Below are 23,086 nucleotides of genomic sequence, written 5' to 3'. Positions count from 1 at the left end.
AGACAGAAAGTCTCTTCTTTATATTATGGATACACATGAGTGTTTTCTATATTAAAAAGGTTCCATTTCTAAAAAGAAATGCCGGAAGAGAAAGCAAAGGTCATACCTCTACATCTTGCACTGTGCGAGGCTGGGCCATACACAGCATGTTGAGCAGCTGCAGGATCAGCTCTTCAATGTGCTGCAGGGCATCCTCCTTTGCTTTCAGGGTTGGGTGGACCTGCTCCTGTACCTGAAATATGAGACAACAAAAAGAAAGTAGGTGAGTTGTGGATTCAGAGAAGGGATCGAAATGAGTAAATGTAACTAGGGTAAGGGAGGGGGGGGGGGGTTAACTGCAAATATAAAACTCGAAACAGATTCAGGTTACAAATAATTTAAAAGTAAACAAAAGAATAATACGTCATGTACACCTTTGAGCAAGAAATATTGAAATATTAAAGCTAGGGTTGGCAATTTTTTCCGAAGTTTCCCCAAGTCTCTTTTTTTAATAACTGCGCATGCGCCAGACCGGCTTACCTCGTTCTTCCTCTGTTAGGGGGCTCGTGTCTTAAAAATTTCCCAAATCCACTCTGGTCTTATTTCTTTCAACTGAGGCCTTCCTCTGCTTCTCATAAACCGGAACGGGGTTCACTTTACGCGACTCTCAGCCATGTTCAAACTCTACGCTGAGAGCAACGGAGCTACAATGAACGGCTAACCGTTAACCTAGCCGCTAAGCTAACCGCTAACCTAGCCGCTAAGCTAACCAGATGCCTAAACATTAGAAGTAAGCATCCAGCAGGCAGAAACTAACAGGGAACTAACGCGCACACTGCTGTTACGTGAGCATGGCAGAATGATGGCATGTGGGACAACCAATAGATAAGGTGATCCCTCCAGAACTTGAGGGACAGAGGGAGTGAGAGCAGAACAAATCGCTGACTAATCCATGCCCTTCAGGCCAAGGGGCAGGGGTTGGTTAGAGTTTTTACATGCCTGCAGCTCCCAAAGAAAAATATGTTTTAACCTCCTTTTTGTGAATACATAATGTATTTACTACTTTCAGGATGGAAGGACCATTTTACCCAGTATTACAAGAAGAGTTCCTGAACACTTTGGGCTGTTACGTAATGAAGACCACTCAAGACTAGCCATTACCAGTATAAGCCAAATGCGCATCGCTCAAGTCATACAAGTTCGAAAATGTTGGCTACCAAACAACCCCACTGTCGCTATAATTTGTGTGGAGTGCAGGTGGCAGACGTAAACATAAGGCTCACGTGAATTGGTTTTAAGGCTTTAAAAACCTTAATATACAATGACACGTGCACTTAGGTCTATGTTCAATTGCTCCAATATGGACTTTATAGGTTTTGACGTTGGCAGCAAAAAACTCGATTGCAAGGCTCCATCGAGTTCACCCAAAGACAGAAGGAAGATATGCGGTTGTAAACCTCCGTTCACTCTTCACATTCTCCCAACAGAAAAGGATAACCGAGAACGACGTAAAAAGTGGACTGAAATTGCTGTTTTTTTAGCACGCATGTATTGTGTCTAATCATCTTTATGTGGGTTATCTGACCTTGAAACCGAGGGGGCCGTGAGGCTCAGGGCGGCCGGCCTGTAGGCAACAGCCGACAGAGGAAGAGAGACGGCACATAGAATCAGCCCGACAGAAAACTTATTTCGCTCACTTTTTAAATAATTCAAATGCATCCAGGAATAACAGAGAAAAGCTGATAAATATGGCAGATGAACGCTCCGTGTCCAAATTAGCAGCACTATACACTGTCATATCACTTCACTCATGTTAATGTGGCCGAAGCAACACTTTATTTATGGTAATTGGGTTTTGCATAAATATAATAAGGTTTAAAGTAATGCATCATATTGCTTTAAAAACTGCCACAATATATTTCTCTTTATGAACACACAAACACCACGAGAATTCAGCTTGCAGGCAAGGTTAGAGTTTGTTAGATTGGCTTGTAAAATAACAATGAGGGTCAAGCGAAATTAAAGCATCTGGCTACAGTTTAAAGATTTAGGGAACAGCAAAGCAGAGCTCCTTCACTGCCGAACGAAAATAACTTAAAGAGCAGGTTCCACTACCAACCTGCAGCGACATATTAGAGCTGTCAATTCAGACGAGAATTTGGTTCTGTTCAGGCTCTGTGGATTTCTTTGCAGTCTTTGTTAATTTGTGGAACAAAATATGTTTCACCAAAACATTACATCGTTCTGCAAATCGACTGCTGTTTTGTGTTTTTTTAACTTGAATATTTCATTTTTATCTGAATTTTACTTATCTGCTAATAATTGCAAAGTATTTTTCTCTTTTTGATAAGTCTTTCTTCCATTGTACAGCTTAACTTTAAATGTATTTTTTTCATATTGATGAATCTTCTGTGTAAGTCTGGTGTCTAGTTTTTGCCACTGTCACACCCCAATTTCCCCACAGTGGGACGGGAAAGGTATTTGCATTCTATTAAACATAAATATCAATGGTTTTAAAAAACGGCATCATTTATCATACCTGAATTTAAATCACCTGTTTACCTCTTTGACAAATGAGTAATAATTTTTTTGCTGCAGATTTATCCTTGTTAATAAAAAAAATGTATTTGTTAAATTGCATTTCTTCCATTTATCACTATCACTCATAAAATAAACCTAAGTAATTAAGTGAGAAATCTGCAGGACTTGCCAATTTTTTTATCTGATTACTCGATTAATGGTTAGAATAATCGATAGAATACTCGATCACTAAAATAATCGCTTATGAGAACTCATCAAGCATTTTTCTTAATCCTTTCTATGGCTTTTACACGTGCTGCCATGTTGGCATCCAAATAACTTGCTGTCACTCAAATCACATGAGAATATTTGTAATCGTGACAAACTAACTGCACCGGACTCCGAATATCGACATAGATCCAAGGCAACAGCTCTAAGCATGCTGGAATGCCAGGCATACGGGTGCAAAAATAAACCACACGTACGCAAAGGGAAGTCCTTTTTGCAAAATTCTCAACCCATCCAAAGATACGAGTGTGCGAGAACAAGCAGGAGCATGGCATGCCGGCCGACTGACAGCTTGCAGTACGATGGGAAGGTGTGATTACATTCTCCTTGATGCAGTTCGTACGTCACTCAGTTAATATTGACCGCGGTCGAGGATTTCTTACAGTCTGCTATTGATAATGTGTTGACGGGCGTCAGGAAGTTATTATATGGCATTTGTCAGTTATGAATGCACCAATGTTATACCAAGAATACGGCACGATTTACATAAGAATAAATGTAAATTGTAAATTTACATGGTTGTATACTTTGGTTTGACTTTAATCTAAGTTCATTAATTAATTAACATGAAGAAATGTACTTTTTCAGTCAGGGTGTTTTAAAAATGATTTACATAGTTTAGGTGACAAAAGAAATACTATATTCTAATATAATTATTAATATCTAATATCACAGTGAATAATATCCTAATGGTTGTTTTAATGAAACTGATAAATTATGCAATAATCACCCATCCTTAACCCTTTATTGTGCCGCGCCATCGCGCCTTGTTTTGAAATGGCTTGTCAGGAATACAATTAACTGAATGATTTCACCAGATTCAGCTACAATTAATGTCTGAATCGTTAAACTGGTTATCTGAATGTTTGCCAAATTTGTTTTATTTATATGTTTGAGCCCAGACTCTTAAATAAACAGCAAAGATGTTGCAATAAATACATTGGAGCACTGATAACCATAGCAAGCAACATGTGGAACCACCAGGTAAAGGGACGTGCTTCTTGATGCATTCAGCCGTGAAGGTGTGGCTTTATCAGAGATGAAATTACAAAGAAATGCCTTCCAGTCGCCCAAAAGTTGTCGTCATTTGGGCTGTGCCCTCTCAAAGGAATGCTGTCAGTTGAGAAACTAACATAGCACCCAGAGGAGACTTAGAGGAGGTGGAAAAAAAAAAAAGAAAGAGGAGAAATATCAGACAGAAGAGGGTTTTATATTTACCCTACCCTTACAAAAGCCTGTAACTGTACATATGCAACTGATTTACCATGACACACAGTACGACAGAGCATTATAATGACAAAACAATGATATTGGAAAGAAGGATGAGTGAAATGTTCAAAGGTCAGCACTGAGCAGGCTTTGAGCATTCTTGCCCTCTGAGTTAACGGAGATGCAGCGATGAGCAGGATGTCCCCTCTGTCTAAAGTTTGCATTTCTTCGCTTCAGATAAAATAACAGTAGATTGTGGAGGGGGAAGTATCACATTGGGAGATTATTCACCCTAGCCTCGATCTGCTAAGATTTTGAATTTAGTAACGCCACCGAGATGCTTCTTTAAAAACGAGAGGTGGAAATACCGAAACCACAATTGTTTACGTTTCTGCACGTCATTACTGTTTTGATGCATACTCACAAGACCTGGCAGCTAAAAATAAGCCACAAGCATAAGCCATACTGGGAAAAAATAGATATCAAAGGGGAAGTAGGTTATGAGAGATTCTTTCAACCCTAAAACAGTCACTTGACCAGATTCCACAAGGACACCAGCAGCTGTGAGTCACCGCTCTGACTGGAGTCAGGGGAAACCCCCGTAGTTCCACTGAATAACGGTCTCTCAGAGGCCCGCATCTGACAAATCATGTCTGTCCACAACAATGCCAGGATGGAAGACAAAGAAACAGCAATGCACAAAACCGAAAGTGGTCGAAAGTGATTTCAAACAAATACTTAACAGTGACAGAGCTAAAAGGTATGCAAACTGAGACTATGCAGAAATTCCTTCTACTTAACCCTATTCAGGCAAGGGAATTTGCAGGATAATCAGGGATTAACCACAAAACAAGATTTTAGGGCACTTTTGATAGCTACAACCTCAGTCTCTTAAAAAAAGACAGACTAATTATAGAGAAAAATGATTTCTCTATGAATAATATCTCTTTTTTTTAAGGCTAATATAAAAGGTAAAATATCCTACACAAGCTGCTGTCTGAGTCTGTATTTGCTGTTTGGCAACAACATCTAAACGGAGGAATTAAACCTATTTACGGTCTTGTACAGATATTTACTCAAGAGCTGAAACTTGAAGCAACTGAGTAATAATATATTTGGTAACGCCTAAATATGAAAAGCACTTGATTATAACACCAGAGGCGAGACAGGAAGTAGCCACAGGTAGGGTTCTCGAGACACTAACGTTTGAAACTAAAGACCGATACTAAGACATCCTCTCTATACTGCTCCGACATTTTTAGAAGGCGTACACAGGGTTCTTTCTGGTAAAGAGCAAAAATTATGGTTAATTACAATATGACAAACTTGACTAACTTCCTTTTTTTGGGCAATCCCAATAAATAGGCTGTCGTTTAGAGAAATATATCATTCAAATGTCAGTTCCTTGTTTGGCAAAACCATACACAGGATAACACACAGCATAAGTGTTAATTTAAGGTAGTATGTACCTTTGATTCAGTCATCTAGTTATTTTATTATAATTCCTTATCCTTAGTGTGCAACTTTTTCATTTGTCTGTCAATTTGCTGTTGATACAAATAAATGTTACTATTGAGGGACAAATAAAAAAAATGCTCTGAACTATAATAAAATGTGTTTTAAAACAAACATGAATCTGATGCATATAAAATGTATTTTTCACAGTGTAAACAAGGATCTGGTCCATGCAAATGCCCTCAGCAGCCCATACTATTTCTGTCCCATGGTCCCTTTGGAGTAATAATTTCTTCAGCGACCAACTATAGCAGTAGGGTAGGTTTCTACAAGTTTCTTTTTTTCCCGCACCAATTGTCATTTTCAGTCTGGCTCCACCTTAACCCGTTTCATTATCAGCCAAATTAGCCTACAATAGCTTTACAGCTAAACGGAGAAGTAATGAAGGAGGATGCACATGTTTGCTTCATTGCTTCACTATTCAGTAGCCCACTGAACAGAAATCCAGGACATTTACTACTTTACATTTGCAGATACAGGAGCTATACTGACCTTTTTACGTTGCTCTCAAAAAGCAATGTCATAGCATTAGCTTGTAGCATTAGTCCAGTATGTGACATCATTCAGCCTTTTTTTTTCTTGTCCATCCGAATTAGAAGGGAAAGTTCACCTGAACAACGTTTTAGTGTTTGTTTTGTCAAAGAGGGTTTAGAAAAATTTGGGCAATTGTGAATGGACCAGTTTTTATTTTGATGCAAATGAGTAGGCCAACTTTGAATAATAATTTTTTTTAGTATCAATATTGAGAGATTATTTAGACAACCCAAAGTATAAGAAAAAAATTGTTTGCAGTTGGAACAGCGGAAGATTCTTAGATCATCAGATTAAAGCACAAATGTCAGGTTTAAAATAATTCAAAGCGTTTTTGAGGTAGATGATTGCAAACATCTGCAAAATACCTAAAAATAAAACAAAGGACAGCGCAGCACTTTTGTTTTTAAATTGAGGAAGACAGAAGATGTTACAAAAAGTGCCCCAAACTTGGCACCATCGGGGGAAAAACACAAAAAAAAACAAACATAGCAACCTAGGAGGAAATTAGTAAATTCAACGCCTCCAGCTGAAGTGTGTATGGTTTGGATTTATATGGCAATTAGTTTGGTGAGACGTCTGAAATAACTGCTTGCAAAAAAGATTTTAATTGTGAAAATAAAAAACAAGAATTCTGGAGAAATCCAGACAGAAATAATTTGGGCCCTAGTTCTGACCAGCTTTGTTATAATTATTATTAGTGAGTCGTACAGTTGCTGCATTATATATAGGAGTGATGAACAGAAGCAGTTCAAAGTCTCAGTTTTCCATGATTTCCAGGCCACTCAAACTCTTTAAAAGGACTATAGTTCACTTTCCGGCATCATTAGGCATTTCATACCAACTATAAACTAAACGCCACCATAAACCAATTAATTTTTTTTACATATTATTAAAAACAAGCTCCACACTTCTTTGCTGCCGAAAACCTTTCTACTGTTCCTAGCCTCCTAGTACAGTGTCCAGATGGCCACAAGATTCTGCAACTTAGAAAGGGATACTGATCTGATTTGAAAAACACAGGAAAGACTCCGTCCGTCCATCCATCCATCTATCCTCTTATCCGGGGTCGGGTCGCGGGGGTAGCAGCTTCAGTAGGGAGGCCCAGACGTCCCTCTCCCAGCCACTTGGGCCAGCTCCTCAGGAGGAATCCCAAGGCGTTCCCAGGCCAGCCGGGAGACATAGTCCCTCCAGCGTGTCCTGGGTCTTCCCCTGGGCCTCCTCCCGGTGGGACGTGCCCGGAACACCTCACCAGGGAGGCGTCCAGGAGGCATCCTGACCAGATGCCCGAGCCACCTCAACTGGCTCCTCTCTATGTGGAGGAGCAGCGGCTCTACTCTGAGTCCTCCCCGGATGACTGAGCTCCTCACCCTATCTCTAAGGGAGAGCCCAGACACACTACGGAGAAAACTCATTTCAGCCGCTTGTATCCGGGATCTCGTTCTTTCGGTCACGACCCAAAGCTCGTGACCATAGATGAGGGTAGGAACGTAGATCGACCGGTAAATGGAGAGCTTCGCCTTTTGGCTCAGCTCTCTCTTCACCACAACGGATCGGTACAGCAACGGTTGGCACCATCACTATCAGACGTTTAAGTTACAAGATAACTTACACTGCTCTGCTTGCTTTGCGAGCATGTGAATTATGTTTTTTTCCCTACAGGGCAGATTTTTCGTCCCATCTCATGAGGTAGTACGGTGAGTTTAGGTGAGTAGGGCTGAAATCTGACATCAGTAGACTGCTATTCACTAGTCTCGTTTCCATCAACCTTTTTCAATGCGCATTTTGAAATATCGCATTAGAAAAGGTTGATGGAAGCAGCAAAATTCGAATTAACTCACTAACCTTCGCAAAAAAAAGTTTTTATACTCGCTTGAGGTGGTTTTTGACTTTTTAAAAAAAAACAGTAAATGCGCTAAAGAGGAGATGGAAACACGTTTGTTGAATAATTTCTGACATAACGAACGTTTACTTCACATGACTGATCAGCTGTTTCTGCTGCTGACTGACGTCTTCCCTGATATTCCAATAACGCTCGAAAACAAGTCTGAAAGCAACAACCGGTGCATTTGGACCAACGAAGAGACGTGAGCATTTCTCATCGGAGAAAAATAAATAAAAAATAAATCAGCACATTCATTAAAGCCCCACTCCAATACTGATCGGTGGTCCATGCTAGTTAGCAACTGCTACTTCCTGTTAATTACAGCCAATTTCAACGTATGATGACAATACTCTGTGGTTGATTGGCTATAAACCAGTAGATAGAAACATGTCTGATTCGCATTTCTTTTTTGCAATATTTTAAAAGTTCGCTCAACATCCGCATGAGAATAGGAGGGAAACGGCTAAACACAGCTGACTGATCAAGGGTGAGGAGAAACGGAAAGGTTTTCTCCAAGGAAGCGCGGAGAAAAGTTCAACTGAGACAGAAAGCCTTAAATTTCCACTTCACAGGGCAAATTGCAGAGCAGATTAGACAGTTTGTAATAAAAAAAAAATCTCTAACCAGCAAGGAATTAGGTTCATTGAGACTCAATTACCAAATACCAAATATTGTGGTAGGATTCTGCCAATAGTCTTGATGGTATAACAAAGGTTGGGAATAAAGAACTAAGTACTGGCATTATCGCTTGCACCTGTAGTTTTCTCTATACTATGTAACAATTAGACATTGGAAGTCTATAAAGGGCTTCCTAATAGCACACTGCATTGCTATGACATATCAATCTGTGAAGTGGAACCATTTAATTTGACAGTTGCATCAACAGATGCTAAAATCCAGTATAACTCACTGACGTCAGGGTGTTATTTGTGAACACTTGCAAATACAGGAACTGATAAAGATCAGGCTTGGCTGATATAGCCTGCTCTAAAGTAGTGTAACTCAACATTGTTTTTATGTAAACACAAAGAACAATGCATATCAATTATTCTCCAAAAATACACATTACTACGGAAAGACTGATAAAAATGTTTTAAAGTACCAAACACATTTGCCATCTATCTGCTGACGAGGTGCATCAGCAGATACTTAAAAGTGATGCAACACAGACACCTGCTTTTCTATGTCACTAAAAAAAGACAAGAGAATTAGAGCAGTTTTGATTTATTGAATGTTTCAAGGACCTTGATTGCTAAAGTTCATCGAGGCAAATTATCTGCCACGACACTTCGTTAAATATGTTTAACTGTTTAGCGCATTGGTTTCCGGCCTCGTGGCTACAGCTAATGATAGCCTACTCTGCTGATACATGGACGCCAAGTTTAGTTATCAGCAAGGGAGGGAGACATCGACGGGCAAAAAGCAGCACAGAAAACGAGACAAAGTTTTAAATGTGTAGAGTAATTTAAAATTAAATAAAAACCGCACAGCAAGCCAGGTAGCACATGAGTATGTAGGATCATACCACAATGTGAAAACAGAGCGGGGTGTGAGTTTCTCATGTCGTCCTGTAGTATTACTAAAGGTACTGTGCTGTATGTAATGTAGAAATCCGGCACCTCTGGATTCACCGGATCCATCAGAGATCCGAGTATGCTTAAATAAATGGATGACGAGGTCTCTTGACGTGACCCGAATTTCTAGAGAAGTTCAGACGGTTGCTGTGTTTCTATCCAATTCTCATGTGAAATTTGAGCAAACTTTTACAATATCGCAAAAAAAGAAAATGGGCAACAGACGTGTTTCTATGTACTGGTTTGTAGCGAATTAACCAGGAGACGCATAGTGTAACGTTGTCATACGTTGAGCACATAACATTAATGGAGTGAGGCTCTATTGAATGTGCAGAGTTTTTCTTTTTTACAGATGAGACTTAGCCGTTTACCTTTTTGATGAATGCGTAATTATTTTTCAGCTTTTGCTCTAAAAAACAGGATTAGTGTAACTTTGCCCTTAAGTACACTAGAAGGATTCTGTTTTACTTTAACAATTGTGGTTTTTAATGTAAAAAACCCAGAATGCAATATACAAGTGAAACTTTATGCCCTTTTTTGTGTATCACCATTTTCACTGCAGAGGCAGATAGCACTGTATCAAGTCAACCAGAAAGGGCTGAGCTTTCAACATATTAATTTTATATTCTTTTTTTTTAGCTGCAGATGCATACTTTTCATTTTATTACTACAAAAATGAATTGACTGATTTGTTTATTCACATTTTTTCATGTATTTCTATTAGACATAAAATAAGCTTAAGTAATTAAGTGGGGAAACTGCAGAATGTGCCATTTTTTTAATCTGGTTTCTTCATTGATCGTTGGGTTAATAGAATATTCAATTACTAAAATAAACGTTTCTGACAGCCCTAAAGAGAATATGACACTAATATTGTGTTGATCAACATAAATCCAAAAATGCTATAGATAAATTGCTACCTTCCTAAACCTGCCTGTATCTATAAACAGAACATTAAGTAAAAAATGTAAAACTCAAGCAGTTACAAAGAAGGCTGAACAAGAACCCAAGTTTATCTTGACACCAGGCACAGGAAGCAAGATGATCACCATTAGAGAACTGCTGCAAGAATATCAAATACAAAACCTTTTAAAATGCACCTCATTCCCGCTGTTAAGTACGATGGAGAATCTGTGATGTTGTGCACCTGTTTCTCTTCAAAGGACCATTGGAACATTGTTAACAGGAATGATATCATGAACTCTATAAAACCCTAGTTATAAACCAGCGGTTCCCAAACTTTTTTAGCCACGCACCCCATTCTGTGTCCCAACCGGGTTGACGCACACCCAATCTAAAAAAAAAAATTGCCGTTACAACATTTGTAGAGCAGCACAGAGTAACAATAACAGGGAGATCCATAAAGCTGTTATTAATCAGAGAAATATAAATTTAATTTCCTGACTGTTTCACAGCGATTACCTCCAGCAGGTAAACACGCCCACAGCAACACACCTCAGCCCCACCACCGGTTGCCGGTTTCCCTGTTCCTGTCTGAATACGCGCAACAGCTGCATCTTTAAAATTAACTGCACCTGTCTGAATCCCAATGTAAAGTGTTACAGCTCTGTGTGTCAGCAGAGTCAAGAAACCATCAGTGCTTGTAGCCGGTTGCGAGTCACAGCACCATGGGCAGCGCCGCTTGTAGGTGCTGCGTGATCAGCAGAGACCGAGTCGCTCCTCTGTTGCCTCCGATTCCTGACTCTCTCCTGGTTCCTCTCCTCCATCTTCACAATCAACCTAAGATGTCTCACCCGAAAGTTTCCCTGATTTCAGCCAATTGAGCATATTTGCAAGAATAAATGAAGTAGATGCCACAAGCTAGGTGGGCATGTACAACAAAATGCGTAGAAGAAGATAACTTCCTCTATATTTCATCTTAAAATGAAGTCTAGATTTTGAAGTCTTATTTATTAAATTTAAACTTCTCGATTTAAATTTTTACAAAGGAAATGTTTATTATTATTTATTACATGTCTTTTTGGTGTGTGTGTGTGGGGGGGGGACACACACTGTCAGACCGCCATTAAATCTTTCATTCCGCGCACCCCATAGCAGCAGCTCGCGCACCCCTGGGAATCCCTGTTATAAACAAATACATGTCAGAAACAGTTGCCAATTGGTCTTTTAGGAAGATAATGTTCTGAAACATTGGCTAAATCAATAGCAGTCGCAATATTAACCTCCTCCATTGCGATCTCAGTCCCCAGACACAAATCCTAAAGAAAACTGGAACTGTGATTTGAAGGTGTAGGAGAAGACCTCAAACTGGGGACAACCTAGAGCATGGGTGTTTAATTCAGTTTCTGGCGCTGGTGGGCATGCCTGAGCTAAAACTAAAAGCTGTACGGTGCTGAAGACTGTACAAAGACCTGTTACAAGGGGACTCTGAATGCATGGTTGAGAGACGCGTCTAACCAATGAATTGGAAAGTCGGTCCCCTGCAACTTGGGCATCAAGACTCCTGCATTGATGAGTCGGCTCTAATTAGGATCACAGGTAGTTTTCCTGCACAATCTCTGTTGCCTGTTGGGTGTTTAGTTTCACGGGCCATTTCAATTCTGAAGAGTACAAGAGCTCCCAGTCCTCCCTCTCTCTTCCTTTCCCTTCAAACTTCCCACGTCTCCCTTGTTCTCTGCCCGTACAGAGGAAAACTCCACGAGGCCAGCTCACAGGAGAAGACTGAGAGGTATTGATGTGCGCACATGAGGAAGCAGCGGGCTTTTCACGGTGCATGAACAGTAGCATTCAGCCAAAGCTAGAGGACGGAAAGTCATGCCTGCATAAGCAAACTGAAAACAAGGAAATAAGGAAATAGAAAGCTTCATAGTTGATCAGCAGTTCCCTGTGGTAATGCACAGGCCTCTTCTCCTTGACAAAACTAAACTCTTGCTACCTGTTGTGTTGTCCCATGACTTTTATGTCAGCGGCATGCCTGTCGAACCATGCAGTCGTAGTTTGCACAGCCAGTTTGTAAGAAATCACGCCTCACGTTGGTGTAATAAAGGCTCTGCGCATCACTTTGTCCATGTCAGCCAGTGCTGTTCCAGGCAACCTTTAAATGGTTGTAATGCCTATAAATATGTTAAAATTATATTCAAAAATAAATAAAACAGGACAACCCCTTGTGCGGGTATTTATGAAATACGCATGTAATTTCCATTTCCATAAATATATATAAAACTATAAAGGAACACATTGTTATTAACTTGTAATAGCTTAAATGTATATCTCTTGATTACAAACAATGAAGGTAACCAATATACCAGTTAAATTGTGAAGAATTACAATGACAAAAGCAGAGAGATCCTATATCATCAATGCGTCACATTCTATGCACTGCGGCTCTATACATTTGTTTGTTTTTTTACTCATTTATTCAGTAACTGGATCTTATGAAGCTGGAGTGTTTTTTGTTATCTATTAATTAAAATAAAAGCCTTTGAGTTGAACTAAAGTCCTAAATTAGTTATTAAATGTCAACGTTGTTTCTCTTTAAATGCGATGGTTTTACACAGGGTCAGTTTTCCTAAGACAGTTTGTGATTTCTTTAAAATAGTGGACAGTATCTTAAAAGATACTGTCCACTGCATCTTTCTGTGTTATCACACCCATGATGTGCTCTGTATAAGAGTGACTCCAGACAACTAAATCTAGCTACTGGCCGAGAAAAACTACTGATCACTTCTTAAATGACTGATGAGATATTAGAGCTGCAGCCAACAATTATTTTAGTATTCTATTGATTATTCTGATGATTATTGAAGCGATTGGATGAAAAAAAATTGCCACATTTTACAGATATTTCATTAAACCACTTAAGAAGATTTTACGATGAGTATACCCACACAACACAAAAAGCAAGTAAAAAAAAAAAACTTTTGTTAAAAAGAAAAATTAACATTTTGTTGCTTAAAGTGCAACAACATGGCACATTTTTAGCAGACGCTTGAACATTTGTAGCAAAGGAAGCATCTGCAGCCATAGAAAATGTTCTAACAACGTGTCAAAAGCTTAATCCTTTCTGGTTGACTTACCAATACAAAGCAAGAGATTGAAGAGATTATTTTTAATTTAGCACAATATTAACAATATAGAACGCTTACAGTGTACTTAAGTGCCAAGTTGCGCTCTTTTGTTTTATTCCACAAATGAAATATCTTAAACAAGTTTAAAGAACAGTACCAGAACCAGACGGTCCCCTCACTGCACTGTGAGATAGCCAGCTCTGATGCGTTTTTATGGGTTTGAGGTGGAACCTGCCCTTAAAAAAAGTTTTAATTTTACAGTAAAAGGGTTCTTCTTTGTTGTTCCTAATATCTGTAAACTGCAGTCAGGCACTGCTTCGCTTTCAGGAATCATTCAAAGTTTTACTACACGACAACGCTACACACACTGGCAATCACATGGTTGGGCTTAAACATGAGAATCCACAATACTTTGGGGAGAATATAAATATACAGTTTGTATACATTTATTCTGAGAAATCTTAGTAGTTTTGGAATTTAGTTAAATCATTTAGTTCCTTTAAAAGCAGCTGGTTTTGTGCTTTTCTACACAATCCACACCTTTCCCAAAAGGACTGAGGTCTGGTTTATATCAGAGGCTATTTCTCAGTTTGCTGCAGCCGTTCCAGAACCAGTTCTAATGTGTATTTGGGATCACTGTCCAGATGAAACACCTTTACCTATGATGAAATTAGCCAGGATGTTTAGGAACAACCCAGGAGCTCACGTCCACAATAACACTGGAAGATGCAGGAACACCAGTGTCACTGGAGTCCACAGTGAGGAGTTTTCCACCACCACAGTTTGAGAGAATCGACACCATCAAGCTCGACTGTAATTTGCAACGCCTGCTAAAGAAAATGCTTATGAACATAGGAGACGAAGATTTAGCCATTTAGCCACGATGGCAAAGTATGTCTAGAGAGTCTAAATTATCACGACTGATGGTGGCAGCATTATACTCACGTACTAGGGCTGAACGATTTTGGAAAATAATCTAATTTTTTATCGTAATATTGCAATTTAATGCGACCCCCCCCCCCCCAGTTTAATTTATCATGTCTTTTTTAAACATATACAAACAACAAATCAATTTGTTTCCTCACCGTGTGGATTAGGTGCTAAAAGACCCACAGCGTCTAAACTCAGAAATGATTGCGTCTGAATACGATATATTTCAACCAAAATTGCAATTTTGACTTTTCTCTGCATTAACCACAAGCAACAAAAATGGCGTCTAAATAAAGATGTTTGTAAACAAGGACTATTTAAAACAAGAACTTTCAATGTTTTTATTGATCAGAATATTATTCAAGAGAATATCTTTTAATTGATTTGGACGTCAATCCTTGGTGAACATAAAGTGCAACCAACAAGCAAGTCTATGTAATAAACTCATTGACCTGTACTTAATGTTATGACGTACTACCTTAAAACACTTCAGCTTTGCCTACATTCAAAAGCTATGGAGGTTGAAAACGCTGACAAAGCATAAACACACATTTGATTTTCATCAGCTGTAAATCATACCGTATGATTTGATTGAATTTGACTTTGTAAAGTGCCTGAAGATGACGTGTTGTGAAGGGATGCTAAATAAATAAAACTGAATTGAATCTTGATTAGGAGTGGGCGGCGCGAGCTAACATTGGGCTTCTTGAACGGCAGTGGCCTTAACCAACTGAGAGACAATTATCCAAATACTCGTGGGGAGGGTCCATGTTAATATTTGCCCACTTGTATAAATTTTGACCCCGTGTGGACTCAAGAAAGATCCCAATTTCAAATTGACAGTGTATTCTCTCAGATAAAATTCAACTGAACAAATCATAGAAGGTGAAAAGGATTATTAAAAGCAGAAAATGTCATTTATGCACATGTAAATGTAACTTCTGAACAGCAGCATTTATGCAAATCCATCCTGTCTAACAAACAGAAGTAGAAATTTTACCTCCAAATAATCTTCATATACCACCACAGTATTAAACTATGATCCACAAAACCTGTTGTTAATCGGCGTAGTTTAGGGCTGACTAAGGAGATGACAGGAACGCAGTTTGGTCGAGAACCAGAGATTTGGGTCGCAGGTGCATAAGCAGCTTTATAATCATTTTACATGTTTTATTCTACAAGTGTACTGCAGCACATTGTGCTGGGGGGGTGGGGGGGTGGGGGGTGGGGGGGGGGGGTTAGGGGGAGTGAGGTTTAAGGGAATAATGGCGGTGTGGTGTTAATACAGGGATAACGTTTCAAACTGAATTGATTATTATTCTGGCTGTGTATACAGAACTGTGTCGGGCTCAGGTTACAGGTAATGTGGCTTGTTTGTGTGTGGTGGTGGGGGATGGGTGGGGGGGGGGGGGGGGGGGGGATGGGGATCGTTATTATACCCGAGCTTGTGTCACCGTTTGTGATTCATACCATGACATCATCTGCCATTACAACTAGACTGTCTGGGGAACCATAGGCCAGAGATCAACTCAGACGCAACAAGCTCGTGTGCATCCAAAAGAAAAAACACAAAAGAGAGACAAAAAGGATCCAAGGAGCAGAAAGCACCAATAAAGAGACACTTGAAAAAATATTAAAATCGGACAAATAATAAAATAACCAAAAAAAGCATCGAACACATGTGATCTTTGAATGTGTACACGCAGCTAAATCTCTAAACGGTCGACACAATGAGCTCAGCAGGCGCGTACACAACGAGACGCCTCGCCTTGACCGCTGCTTGACCTGACCCAGTGACCTCAGCCCGCCGCGCCGCGCGCTCATCCTTCACCCCAACCTCTTTTGATGACGAGCGAGGATTCAGTGAGCCTTGCTTTAACGCAGCAGGAAGAGTTGGGAACCAGCGTTTTCGATCAGCACCAAATCGTTTCTCTGCAGACAGCCTGAGGGCCGCTTCTCAGGAAGCGCCACCTGTTACTAAGAACATCAAAACACAAGCTCATCCTGGAGATGAGGTAACCCACTACTGCATGACATCAACAAGTGCAAATAAGGTCATTTACGCTTGCGCATCTTTAGCCTGCTCCGTGCTCCGGCTGTTTTGTTGCAGTCGAGAGAAACTTGTTCACGTCAGCAGAAACCCTGATTGAAATGAGGGGGGGGGGGGGGGGGGGGGGGGGAGCCACAAGACATTTTTTCCAACCAAAACTATTGGACCAATAAGCATGCACTATGGAGAAAACCTATTCAATCTAAGAAAAACAGTGTAAAGTATGTGATAAATTAGTACGTGTTGTAAACAAAAACACTCCGACAGCCCTTTGCTCTACAACTTTCGATGACGTTTATAAATTTTATCTTTTATTTTTTTTAAATGATAGCGACACAAAAATGTGCGCTGCATAAATCAGCACAGCTCGATATATTGAGGGAGCCCCACTTCCCTCAGCAACCAAATGAAGGTACGTTGATGGATGGATGGTGGGGGAATGCGAGCCGACCCACAGACCACAATGCAATTTAAACAGGAGAACATAGGGGGCAGCAGTGCACCTGCACAATGGTTAGCCTGCTGTGAATTATGTTTACAGGAGAAGAAGAAATAAACACTGGGGTAGAGCGGCCAGCAACAACGAGCAAACTTTCACAGAGGAAGCCGAGAATAAACTTTAAGTAAAATTGTTTTGGTTTTTTTTTTTAACATGAAAAGGAGAAAAGAACTTGCAAACTTGCGAACTATGTGATTGGCTAGCTAGAGAACGTGCCGGAGTCAGAGGAGTTTAGTCCTGCGGCACAAAATAACATTACGCTACCCCGAGAGATTGTTTTGTTTTACAGAGAGAATCCTTTCACATCAATTCTACATTTAATAAAGCCTTATTCTGAAACATACATTCACACACACAGCTCTACTTCTGTCATTTATAACAACTTGAAGTCTCATTTGTTATCTTTCAAACTTTTTCCCCGACATGTCGCACCACCAAAATACATCCGATTAATTCAATCTCCTCCTTTTTATCAATTACGTAAAAGATGTTGATAACTTTTGTTGGATATTTAGTCATTCTGTATGAGCTTATTTAATTTCCATAAAACTTTCTTTCAGAAAAAAAAGTTTTATGAAAATATGAAAGACAAAAAAAAACTACAGTGGAAGACAACTAAAGAAATTATCTTGTACATTAGTTTTAAACCTATACTGATGTGATGCTATTTTTATTTCATGGTAGACTGTGACGATCTAGCAAGTCGAACAGATGCTATATCTTTTAAACTTTGAATTGATAACTTTGAAACACCGTAGTGGCAGGTGGGAGACATTTTTATTTCCACCCCTTGGCGATATAAATACATGGGCTTAAAAAAGATTCTAACGCCACAAAACTATCCGATTATAATAAGTTCCAGTCTTTGGTTTTAAAAAATCTTCCAGACCAAAACTAGAACAAGTGAAATAAAACGCAAACAGGATGTGCTGGTGGTAAACATTGTCAGGCATGGAAACCCAAAATGTGACTTATGATTTCATTAAAAAAAAAAAACACATCCTGCATAAAGCTGTGGTTGCACCCATATGAAATAACTTTTTTTTTTGCTGTCTTGTCACTTTGTTGCAAACCCAGATGATCGCTTTAGCACATCTGAACCTTTGTTAAAATGTGCCATGTGACAGATAGGTGTTACATCAGCGTCTGAACTTGACAAATACTTCAGTGGATAGCAGAAATTATTAATTACGATGACAAAATGATTACTTTATGCGAAAATCCAGAGTTAATCAGACTGCTGGGCTTACAAAAGCGCCTAAAATAAACAAACTTGCATGAAATCTGACCAGACCTGGAGGGTGTGGTGGGCCCAGCGGCGCCGTTGTTCCACATTACCTACAGAACCGTGACTCGCTCCGTAAATCCATCTCCGCCACAGTGAGTTAGACAGAATGGAGGAACCGGCAACCCGATGGACGCTCCTATTCAATGACGCGATAAAAGGGAGCTGGAGGGGAAAGGCTGCGTCATCAGCTCCGATTGTTTGCGAGAGAAATATCGAGCGATAATTAGCAGGCGACTAATGCGAATAATTCGTCTCATTCGCAATCGGTACGCACGAACCACAACGCTACAGCAGCAGGTGCTTCACGCTCATCAATGACGTCGTCTTCTAAGATAAGCCATCAGTCATGGAAGCACCAATGAGATGTTTGTGGCCACTTCCTGACCGTTTGTTTTTGTAAAGCTTAAAACAATATCAGTTTTAGCTATTCTTTTCATTTTTTTGTATAAAAAAAACCTACAGAACAATATATAAGACAAGCGTTAAACCAATTAAATTGTCTTTAGCATCTTATGTTAATGATGAGCACTACTGAAAACAGCAATCCCCTAGAGCAGGGGTCAGCAACCCTTACAACCCTAAGAGACATTTTCGCCCTCGGTCCAGCTAAACAAATTTCGTTTCAACCTGTTTTTTTTATAGCATACTACAGGACATTTGTTTACATCTTTTAACTAAAGATCAAGTTTTTATTATTCAACCAACAGTTAAATCAGTCAACTCTGAGGTTGTCTAAAGGCTGGCAGCATTTTAAAACCCAGCATGTCTCATAACGGGCAGAGGCTAAATGCCAAGGGTGAAACCTTCCTGTTATCTGCATAAGGCCTTGCTCTCTCTCAACCTGAATGAGCCAAACATGAATCAACATGTTGTAGAAATGTTGGTTTCCTTTCAACCATCTTCTTATATCCCTGCACTTCCTCCTGGTTCCTTCACTTAAACCAGGTACAACTTCAGCACCAGGGATGTCAATGCCACCCGGAAGCTGTCTGCCAAGCTGTGTACACTAGTGAGAAAAACGCTGAGATTATTTTATATATCTGACAAGTGTGTTAACCGTCGTCTGCCATTTTCCCTCAGTTGTTTTCTGTTTACTGTACATGGGGGATTTGGATCGCAGATTATTTTCATCCTATTTCCTTCTTTTTTTTTTCTTTTTTGTTTTACATTTTTGGACAACATTCCCCAAGTGCCAGTTTCAAATTACTTGACTGCCAACAAAGAAGCAAAAGAGTACAATATTACATTAAAACATGCTGCAAATTCCCACATTAAAACCCTATCAGACGTTTATTAGATTAGGAATATTTTTGTGTATGAACCGAGGTCGTCTTTAAATTGGACCAGAATTAAATAAAGTCAATTGCCCTTCACGTTTGACGTTATGGGTTTTATTTCCCCTTAAATAATGACTCTGGAGATCCCCCCACATTGGTGACTTTGAGGATTCAGCAGCTTTCTCAACTGCCAGTAAATAATCTTTTAATTTGTCAGGAATGAGGCCGTGCATGACGGCTCATCTCCAAAAAGCGAACCCCAACCCCTCGGAAAGGGCTTCGCACAGCAGCGAGTCAAAGTCTGACGAAACTATAACGAGCCCTTTTGCTCCAGCTGTGAAGCAAGTTGAGACGACGACAGCGGCGCCGTGGCCCGCCGGCTGAGTTTGACTCGACGCGTCTCACCATCCATCCCATCACAACAGATGACGACAGGACCGGGTCATTTACTTGCAAAGACAATGTTACAAAAGTCAAAGCCTGGATAAACGGTCTGTGACCTTTTAAGTTATTCTACTGGCGCGTTAAGATGTGTTGGGAATGTGACACGACTGTGCTAAGTTTGAGGCTATTTTTGGACAGATGTTTCTGGTTATCTGTAATTAGCTGCCGTGTTTGCTCGTGACTTTGAAGAAGAGACAGGCGGCGTCTAAACGTTCGTTGTGTATTTTTGCACAATAAAGCTGGAAACTGATGGCTGAGCTCCGGCCCTCTATGCGTTTGCGAGCCTGACGACCTTCGGCTGATTTAGACGGCTTACTGGAAGACGCACAGAGCGCCTCGATTTTTATCATACAATGTTCTTATTGGGTCCTTGTTGTGATGCGTTGCTGCAGTTTACATCGCATGCGTGAGCTGGGCTGCCAATTTGGTAAAAAATAAAATAAAAATTTAACTTCATGATATGTATGCTAGTGTTAAATGCATAGGAAGGAGACGTAGGAGCGCAACTTTCTTATCTCACGTGTTCAACGCCATTGAAACAAAAGGGTGACACACTAATGTCACAACAAGACTATCTGCTGTAGTAGCTACTAGCCAGCCTGCTGTCGGCTGCTTAACGGACACAATGCTCATAGCTTACCAGCTGTAGTTATTGAATACTAAAAAACAGAAAATGATTATGTGCATATGTATAGGACGGTGCTAAATACAGGAATATTCTTGAGCTAAACCCGCATCTGATTGGCTGTGATCTGAGACCGGGACGGAGGTTCGCCTTCCAGCAGGACAATGACCCAAGGGCTTGATTTGGGATTAGGTTAAATTAAGGGCTTGATTTGGGATTAGGTAAAATTAAGGGCTTGTCATAACAAAGACATGTTAAACAATGTCAACTTTGGTTTAATAGTGTCATAATTTACCGAATGACAATTAATGACAACAGTCCTAAACATTCATAATGAGTCATTTATGTTCATAACAGGTGTTATGTCATGTTTATGACAGTGTAATGTCAGTCTTATGTACAGCCCTTCAAATAACCAAGTAAAAAAAAGAAAGCTGGCAATATGGATAATATTATGAAGAACTTGAGAATATTCCAAGAGAAAATATAAATATGCATACATTTGATCTCTTTAGACTAAAAATAGTATTATTTAATGTGATTGAGTAATTATTTCTAATTATGACCCCATCCTAAACAGGGCTATATGCTAATCAACCTCATCTCAAAGCATATTTTAAAGCACGTGGTTTTGCTTCAGTTCTCATCTGGTCTAGAAATATAAAGCTTGGTAAATTAATGTTGAAATATTTTTAGCGTGTGTGTGTGTGATGTTGTCTAGAGCACGAGCTCCACTACTGAGCGCATGATAGTGGCATTGGGCTTTGTTTGGCAACAAACGGCAGCCTATTATTTAAACCAGTTTCCTATACCTGTCTCTTCAGCGAACCAGAAAATAAGCTCCTGTTCCGTCTCCTCTGTAAACGCCAAATCAAGTTCCCCCCCCCACCTCCGCCAAGCGGTGACTCAAACTCCATCAGAACCCCTTTGAGCAGAAAACAGAAACTGAACCTTGTGATGATCGGGAGAAGCCGAGGTGATGCAAGAAAAAGAAAGGGAGAGTGAAAATGGGAACTGATACGGGTCAATACTGCTGACCAATGACATTAACAAAAAAAAAAAAAAAAAAATCAAAGTAATCTCTAGCTGGACGTTTCAACTACAGTTTATAAAACCATCTTGTCTTAAGAAAAAGGACAGAAACTTGACTCTTGCGTTTAACCCGTCTGCTTAAAGCAGGGGGATGCACATCGTCGCTGTACGGACCAATCAGGGCAGACTAAGAAGTCTGGAAGCGACAAACACGGCCTCAGCTCGCTGTGCAACACGGGCTAAAGGCGGACGCTTAATCTGCTCACCGCATGTCATTAGCATATCATAAGACGCCGAAACACAGTTCACTGTAAAGATTGGGCAACCCTGAGCAACTTCTTCAAATTCATAGTTGTGAGGGGGGGGGGGGGGGGGGGATATATCTTTATAGGGAACTTAGGCAACCAAAGCATTTGGAGACACGCAGACCTGTCAACCACCACAACAACACAATCTAAACCTTTTCTACGGTTAGTCCAGGAGGCGAGACGGCATCCATTAAACAAGCATCAGACTAGGCTCAACCTTTGATACAGATAGTCATCCTTTTATAATGGATGAGGGGAAAACAGATTTTTGTGTGTGCGTGTAGGAAATGTCTTCTGTACCAAGTTCCCATCTCTCAGAGTCATTTTCAGTGGGTCTTTGTGTCAATCCTACAATTCAGGACTTCCGGCAACGTCTATTACGCCACGAGAGCCCAACAAGCGCGTTAAATGACAACTTCTTTAGACTAGATTAAGTCCAGGCGGTTTATTTATTTATTTGGCTGCATTTATCATCGCGAGCGACCTGAATGGCAGCACGAGCGGACCGGCGGTGCCGACTAGTTTACATCTCGGCGGGTGATTTAGCAGGAGGCCTTAAAAACGGCTTGCAGATAAAACTTTGACCCCTGGTGAGGATCAGCCTGTGTCAGTGGAGGCGGCGTCGGTGAGCGCCCCCTACAGGCCTGGAAATCAACGATGAAAAGCGGTCCATGACGAGGGATGCTGAGGGCCTGTTTCTCCTCCAAGGGGCCCTGGAAACCTCAAGAGAGCGTGGCGGCACGTCGTCCTTAAAAACACCACGAGAATTTAAACAATCCTGGTGTTTCGTGGATAAAAAGATCCGGTCGAAAACAATTTCAAATTGTTCAACAACCAACCAAAACCCATCTTCTACCGAGGCTACATCTCCGTCCTCACACCTGAAATGCCGACTACGACTAACTCCTGGTGGTACTCGGCCGGCCGGGTGCAAATTCTAGACTTAGTTACCTCAGACAGTCAAAAGCACACTTGTCGTTGCTTGAAGATGCCGCTAAGAGATGAGCTGCATGTTATATTATATTTCAAGGACAGTGAACCCGGAAAGCGAAACAAAAAACGAGCTGTACAGGTCGGTCCCAGCAAGGAGCAACAATGGCGACC

General features: G+C 40.3%; 1 protein-coding gene across 1 annotated transcript in view; it reads right to left on the bottom strand.

The window, feature by feature from the left end:
* Positions 1-23,086, bottom strand: part of LOC105932910 (son of sevenless homolog 2 (Drosophila)) — a 51,655-nt gene that overhangs the window by 27,929 nt on the left and 640 nt on the right. The window contains exon 2 of the mRNA XM_012872228.3: positions 107-232. Within this exon, the coding sequence (XP_012727682.2) occupies positions 107-232 (126 nt within the window). The remainder of the gene's footprint in view (positions 1-106; positions 233-23,086) is intronic.

Source organism: Fundulus heteroclitus, chromosome 19 (assembly GCF_011125445.2).
Source record: "Fundulus heteroclitus isolate FHET01 chromosome 19, MU-UCD_Fhet_4.1, whole genome shotgun sequence".
NCBI lineage: Eukaryota > Metazoa > Chordata > Actinopteri > Cyprinodontiformes > Fundulidae > Fundulus > Fundulus heteroclitus.
This window is presented reverse-complemented; position numbering and strand designations above follow the sequence as displayed.